Raw genomic sequence first — 7,838 nt, 5'->3', positions numbered from 1 at the left:
CCCTCCCTCCCTCACTCCCTTTCGTCCTGTCTTCCTTTTTTATTTCTTCTTTTTTCCTTTTTTCTTTTTTTCCTTAATTCGTATCTTTGTGCTTTACTCTCTCTCTCTCTCTCTCTCTCTCTCTCTCTCTCTCTCTCTCTCTCTCTCTCTCTCTCTCTCTCTCTCTCTCTCTCTCTCTCTCTCTCTCTCTCAGGCAATCATATCAGCTTGATTAAAAAGAAACATTACCATTTAAAACGACAAACTAATTATTCCATACGATCAGTCCGTCAAAAATATAACAGGCGTGGCCCAGCATCGCGTAATAAGTCACTCGGGCGAGATTGTTTATAAAGGTAATGAATGGTCTAATGAATGTGTAAAGCGGCTGTTTAGAGATGCATGTTGGTTAATTGGTTGAGGAGGAGGAGGAGGAGGAGGAGGAAGGGGAGGAGAAGAGGAGGAGAAGGGGTAAGAAGGATAATACTTGATGAGTTATGTAAAGAAATACTACTACTTTGTTTCCTTTTTCTTTCTTTCTTTCCTCCCATCTACTTTCCATGTGACGAGAAGATTAGTTAGTTAAGGAGGAGGAGGAGGAGGAGGAGGAGGAGGTGAAGGGGAAAAAAGGTTAATACTCGATAAAATAGGAAAGAAAACACTATAACTTCGTCTCCCGTCTTTTCCTTTCTTCCTTTCCTCCCTCTTATTTCCTTTTCCCTTTCTTCCTCCGTCTTTCCCTCCTTCTTTTCTCCTTTCTCTTCTTTCCCACGTTTCCTCCATTCTTTTCCTTTCCTTCAGGGACTTGACAAATAAAAACAGCCCTAACAAAACACAACAATAGCAGCACCGTCAACGTACCGGACAACATCACTAAGGCTTGCTTCACCTGCGCGGTAGTATGGGCGCGCGGGTGGGTTTCTAAGAGAGGCATCTTCACAGGAGCTTTTTTTTTTTCCCGCGCGGTTCGTCTTCCCAGGCCCGTATTTTCTTGACTTTGTCTCTATGGTCTTCTGATGAAGTATCCCATAATGCAGGTCTCTTTTCCACCTTCACTATGAGAAGTTCAGTGTCAAGATGATTTGCCATGATGTTCTGTAAAACATAATTATATTCATAGTGTATCTATGTTACTATAGCGTATAAAGTAATAACAATAATAATAATAATAATAATAATAATAATAATAATAATAATAATAATAATGATATTAATAACACTAATAATAACAAAACTATTCATATTAATACGTAAAAATGCATACCTTATTGAAAAATGACAGCAAAAGAACAGCACCCAGCCTCTGCCACAGATTAACCACGGCTGCCGCTCAGGGAAAAACGTCTCGTCTGAAGGGCTCCATAAAGTTTTAGAGTATTCTAAACCGCCTGACACCGCGCTGGAATTAAGCCGCGCGGCCAGTGTGTGAAGGGCCTCATTGAACTTCATTGATTTCTAAACCGCGCGGGAAAAAAAAAAAAAAAAACCTTTCGTGTGAAGCGGGCCGAAAAACGGGAAGCGGGAATCGTAAAGCATTCATTCATGGACGGTGATATTAGATGGGGTGAGATTCACAGGAACTTAGGTTCAAAGGAGCTGCCTTGTACAGTCCTACCGGCCTCTTGGAGACTCCTACGTTCTTATGTTCTTATTGAAAATATTACAAGTTAACTTAATCTGCATAAATCGCCATTCTCCTCTCTCTCTCTCTCTCTCTCTCTCTCTCTCTCTCTCTCTCTCTCTCTCTCTCTCTCTCTCTCTCTCTCTCTCTCTCTCTCTCTCTCTCTCTCTCTCTCTTCTCTCTCTCTCTCTCTCTCTCTCTCTCTAAGGACCCAAGAAAACCTAAAACTAATTACTGTTGTTTTCTGCCACATATTTTTTCTGTTTATCCATTTGTGGTGGAGACTTAAGCAGGTAATACGATACAGTGGTCTTAGGAGTACTTACTGGCATTCCCGGAGTCGTGTGATGGTTATTTCTTCGTTTCTCTCTTGTTTACGACTGGCTAGTCTGAAAGAGAGAGAGAGAGACTGAGTGAATGAGAGACGGAAAGGAAGAGACGAAACATACTTAGAAACATAGTGAATTACTAGGCATTATTATATTAGTTATTGTTTTTAGTTTTCTTATTCTTATTCTTAGTAGAGTACAGATGGGCACACACACACAAAAAAAGAAAAACATACCGTGAGAGAGAGAGAGAGAGAGAGAGAGAGAGAGAGAGGAAGAGAGAATACTTGCTCGTGATGTTTGGGCCTGACACATAATTCCTTTAGTGATGTGCCGCGCCGGCTTATCCACGGAACAGGCGGAGGAAAGGAGGATGGAGAGGGAGAATGGGAGAGAGAGAGAGAGAAGGAGGAGGGAAAGTGAGAAGAGGGTGAGAAAGAGCAACGTAGAAGGAGGAGGAGGAAGAGGAGAAGAAGAACGAGGAGGTTAGGTGGGATGGAAGGAGGGAAGAAAGAGAAGGAAGAAGAGACACGAGACTGAGAAAGAGAAACGTACGAGGAGGAGGACGAGGACGAGGAGGAGGCGGAGGAGGAGGCGAGAAGGAGGAGGAATTGAACGCCACTGATTCTCACTCGCGACGTGTCATTGATTATAAAGACTTTGGGTTCATCGACACTTCGTTGGACCATAAAAAAAGTATCTTGAAACTCTCCATTAAATTTTCTTGCAGGCTGCGTTTGTTCACAAGAGATTAATTTAGTTTAGCAATGTTCTTCGCATGGCAGTGAGAAAAAACTGCACTGCATATTCTAAGTAAGGCCGGACTAAACTATTGTAGAGTAGTAGTAGTATATTTCTAGTCCTTGAAGAACGTGTTTTTGCTAATGGAACCAAACATTCTTGCTCTACTCGCTCCCGCAATGGTAGACTAAAACTGCACTGCATATCCTAAGAGAGGCCTGACTAAGCTATTACAGAGTGGTAGTATTCCATCCACTTCCAAATCGAGCCTCCTGATTATATTCCCAACTTAAAGAACCCGTCACATGTCTCCGTTGAAGGGCCTCCCATTCATCAGAGCAAGGGGAAATTCTACACAAATCTTACAAATCTTCTTAGAGGCTTTAGCTGTCTTGATCTGAGAGGCCCGAGTTATCACCAATCTTTCCGCGTCGTCAGCAAGAGTGCGAAGGAAGGATAAAAATGATCAGGAGTAAGGAAGGCCTTGAAAATAGACTTAGGAACCAGATGACGAGGAAAATTGAATAGACGTTGGAGTAAATAAAAACAAAAGAGGAGGAAAAAGAAAGGAAGGCCTCGAAAATGGACTTAAAAATGAGATGAAGAGAAATATGAAATAGCCGTTGAACTAAATAAAAGCAGAGGAGGAAAAAATGGAAAGGAACTGAAGGAGAAAGAGGGAGAGGAGGAGGTAAAAAAAGGAGAGGCAGGTGGGAGGGAGGGAGAAGAGAGGATGAGAAAAAAAGAGATAACTGAGAGAGAGAGAGAGAGAGAGAGAGAATATTGCATGTCCTTAAGTCTATTATTTTTTTTCGGCGGTTCGGTGTTGAAAAATTACAAGTTAACTTGATCTGCATAAATCGCCATTCTCCACCCTCTCTCTCTCTCTCTCTCTCTCTCTCTCTCTCTCTCTCTCTCTCTCTCAGGACCCAAGAAAACCTAAAACTAATGACTTTTTTTTTTGCCATTCATCATTTATTCATTAATTTATATCCTTATCTATTCGTTTATATATATATATAGAGAAAAAGTGAATAAGAAATAAGTAAAGAGAAAGATAAAAAAGGAAAAGGAAGAAAGCAAAAGGAAAGGAAAGAAAGATAGATAAAGCCGAAGACAGAAAGAGGGAGAAACAAACAAAGACATATAGACAGACAGACAGACAAAAGAAACACGATTTTTCTTTTAAATTATACCTCATATTGCCCTACTACCCCTCCCCCCTTCCTTCTCCTCTCCCCACCCCCCAAAAAACCTTATCAACAGGAGGAGGACGAGGGGGAGGAATAGGAGGTGGAGGAGGGAGAGGAAAACTGCCCCCGGCGATGAGGAAGGGAGAGAAAGAGAGAAAGTGAGAGAGGGAGGGAGAGGTGACTTCCGATAGGGGGGAGAAAGGGGAGGAGGTGGGGAAGAGGGGTGAGAGAAGAGGGGGAAGGAGGAAGGGGAGGAGGAGGAGGAGGAGGTGTGTTTTTGTAGCCTCCAGGGGAAGAGACTGGCGATGTTACCTCCTCGTTACGATGAAGAGAAGGAGGAGGAGAAAGACGACGACGAGGAGGAGGAGGAGGAGGAGGAGGAGGAGGAGGAGGAGGAGGAGGAGGAGGACTAGACCAGATAATTAAGAACTAGATAGTAATAGGCCTATGATAAAAAAAATGGAAGACGTGGAAACATTTAGAAGGAAGAGGAAGAGGAAAAGGAGTAGGAGAAGGAGGAGGAGGAGGAGGAGAACTAGAAAGACCAGAAACAGAAAGAGGAGGAAAATCAGTAAACCAATAAATGAAGGAAGAGAAAGTAGGCAAAACGAGACGGGGAAAGAAAGCAAAGGAAAGAATGGAAGAGAAGAAGAAAGAAGGAAATCTATAGAAGGAAAAAAGGAAATGAAACAGAACGAAAGACAAAGGACAAAGAGAAGAATTGAAAAGATAAAAATAAAGGAAATAAAGAAAATAAAGGAGGAGGTAAAGGAAAGACATAGTAAAGAAGAGAAGTAGAGAAAGGAGAGAAAGGATGAAGATAGGAAGTAAAAACAAATTAAAGAAAAACAAACAACAGGAGCAGTAAGAAAACAAGAGGTCACACACACACACACACACAAACACACACACACACACACACACACACACACACACACACACACACACACACACAATAAAAAAAAGGTGGAAGAAATAATAACAAAAAATAAATTAAGAAGAAGCAAATTATAAGAAAAAAGCGTAAATATAGATGACAGAAAAATATCAAAGGGAAAAACACCAGCCTTAAGAAATTTCTAAGGTAGCTTTCTTTGATCCAAGTACAATTAACCGCTCCATTATACCCATTGAACCGCCAGGCGATACGTCACCCTCTACACACACACGCTCAACCCGCCCCCACACACACACACACACACACAATTCATTTTTTCTGTGTGTGTGTGTGTGTGTGTGTGTGTGTGTGTGTGTACTGTGGTCTGTTCAAACGATGTGTTCCTCTTACTCATAAATAGAATTCATTAGCCTCTCCTCATTGCCTGTTCTTCTCTCTCTCTCTCTCTCTCTCTCTCTCTCTCTCTCTCTCTCTCTCTCTCTCTCTCTCTCTCTCTCTCTCTCTCTCTCTCTCTCAGGGAAGAAGTCTATCAACCTCACATGACCTCAATTTACATGTTTATAGAGTATTTGCTAAAGCCCCGCGGTGTTCCCATTGTCAATCATGGGAGCCGCTGAGTAATGTAAACGTGGCTTGCTGAGACCGTAGAGTTTTACCGCGTGGCTGCCTAGGTAACGCTCCGCCCGAAACGCACTCTTAGTCTTATGAGGATTGAAAAGCTAGGAGGAATCAGGTGAAATTCTTGATGAAAACCTCTCTGCTGATCAATCTGTTAGTGCTAAAGGTGGCAGGAGATTTACTAAGACTTTGTTATTGACCTAAATTTTAATATTTTGTGCGTCAACTAAAGCTATATATTGTACAAGAGGTAAGCTAAGGTGATGATTATTGAAACATGTAGCAGGAGAGGTTGAGTGATTGACAGACGACCTCCATGAGACTGAGAGAGGAATCTAGGGCCAAATCAAGAGATTCCTAACAAACAGTCTTGGCGCCATAGGGTTACTTTCTTTGAATCGACTCTTTTTATAGTGAAAATCATAAAACTCTTCTAATATCCATAATGTTTTTCCATCCCTTTCAGAATCCTCTTCATCTTCTGGACACGCTCACCGAACAGAAACAGAGACAAGGGAACAAAACAAAATAGCAATACAGAATAGAAAAGGGGGTAGGATATATATATATATATATATATATATAAAAAAATCATAGGAAAACAAAATAGAGAGACGACAAAAAACAAAACTACAGAGAGAAAAAAGGGAAGAGTTACATTAGCTTATCGTTCAACCACCACCACCACCGCCGCCGTCATGTCCACCGAAAGGCTCCTGACCACTGTGCTCTCCTCCGTGTTCTTCCTGGCCCTGGCAAGCAAGTGTGTGGCCGTGCCGGAGGAGGGCAACCACGCCGGCCCCCCGCCCCCCCGCGAGCCTCCCCACGACCCCCACGCCGACAAAGGTGAGTAGTAGTAGTAGTAGTTGAAGAGCTCAAATTTTTTTTCTTTTGTTTCATTCATTCTTTATTTCTTTGTCTTTCTATCTTTCTTTCGTTTACTTTCTCTCTCTCTCTCTCTCTCTCTCTCTCTCTCTCTCTCTCTCTCTCTCTCTCTCTCTCTCTCTCTCTCTCTCTCTCTCTCTCTCTCTCTCTCAGATAACATCAAGCAGCAGAGTTTCAAATGGCAGTTCCATCAGCGAGGTCCATCACAATTAAACTTCTTATTTCTATTCATGAACGAAAGAATAAAGAGAGAGAGAAAGAAAGGAATGATTAAGGTGAAGTGATTTAGATGAGGAAACGAGGGAGAATGAGAAAGAGATTATTCTTTCTTTCTCTTTCTTTCTCTAATATTTTCTTTCCTCTTTCTCTCTCTTTCTCGCATACGTGGGAAAAAAAGAGGAAGAAAAAAAAGGAAAAAGAAGAAGAAAGTGAGTGAAGGAAAGAGATTTAGATGAGAAGGGAGAGAAAGAGTATTCCTTCTTCTTCTTCTTCCTCTTCCTCCTTCTCCTCCTCCTCCTCTTCCCCTCGGCTTAGCTACAATATTTTTTTGTCTTCTCCTTCCCCTCTTCTTTTCTTCTCATTCCTCCTCCTTCTCCTCTTCTTCTTCTTCCTCCTCCTCCTCCTCGGCTAAGCTTGACAGGTGTAGGGAAGGAGAAAAGTGGTGGTGTTGGTGGAGGTGGTAATATCTCTCTCTCTCTCTCTCTCTCTCTCTCTCTCTCTCTCTCTCTCTCTCTCTCTCTCTCTCTCTCTCTCTCTCTCTCTCTCTCTCTCTCTCTCTCTCGGGTGACTTTGGAAAGAAAAAAATCACAATAAATAAAAAAAGAAAAAAATATTACAATCACCACCGCCTGTTAGAGAGAGAGAGAGAGAGTGCTTGCTTGCATCATTAAACGTAAGAAAACCCAACAGGTGTTTCCCTCCCTCCCTCCCTTCCTCATTACCTCCCTCCTACCTCGCCTTTCTCACCTCTTACCTGTCCCTCCCTCCCCCTCATCCTTCCCCCTATCACCTCCCATCATTAAGCCACGCACAGGTAATGAACACTAAGTCAACGTGATTTTTACCAACACTTTCCACTTCCCTTAAAATCCACGAGCTTAAATTGGCCTGGACATGAGCAGTGTTGGAAAGGGAAGGGAGGAAGGGAAGGGAGGGAAGGGGGTGGTTGATTGAGGAAGGGAAATAGAGAGGGAGAAAGAACAGTTATTTTTCCTATGTTCTCCTTTCTCTTTCTATCTTTTTCTTTACTCCTTTCCATCTTACTCTTTCCTCTCTTATGCGTTCTCTCCTCTTCCCTCTGTTCCTCTTTACTCCCTCTCTTCCTTTTCCTCTGTATTTAATTCTCTCTCTATTCTTCCTCTGTGATTTTACACTTCCGGAAGCATAAGTAATAAAAGAAGTTAAATTATTCTCAATCTACCATTTTCAGCATCAATTAGGCAACTTTATCTCTATCTATATCTCCATCTATATCGCCATCTCCATACTGTTCTCTTTCCCTGACTAAACAACGGACAGAAACGTGTTGGAATCTATGTTGAGGAGAATACAAGAAGCTTTTAAACGTCCAAAAT

The 7,838-nt window shown here is 42.1% G+C and overlaps 1 protein-coding gene across 2 annotated transcripts in view; it reads left to right on the top strand.

Annotated features, from left to right (window-relative positions):
- The first annotated feature begins 5,957 nt into the window (after nucleotides 1-5,957).
- Nucleotides 5,958-7,838, top strand: part of LOC126990961 (uncharacterized) — a 23,657-nt gene continuing 21,776 nt past the window's right edge. For both annotated transcript variants that reach the window (XM_050849592.1, XM_050849591.1), the window contains exon 1: nucleotides 5,958-6,225. In XM_050849592.1, coding sequence (XP_050705549.1) covers nucleotides 6,078-6,225 — 148 coding nt within the window. In that variant the 5' untranslated portion in view covers nucleotides 5,958-6,077. The remainder of the gene's footprint in view (nucleotides 6,226-7,838) is intronic.

This window comes from Eriocheir sinensis, unplaced genomic scaffold, assembly GCF_024679095.1.
Source record: "Eriocheir sinensis breed Jianghai 21 unplaced genomic scaffold, ASM2467909v1 Scaffold23, whole genome shotgun sequence".
NCBI lineage: Eukaryota > Metazoa > Arthropoda > Malacostraca > Decapoda > Varunidae > Eriocheir > Eriocheir sinensis.
The sequence above is the reverse complement of the archived record's forward strand: the minus strand, read 5'-3'. Positions and strand labels throughout refer to the sequence as shown.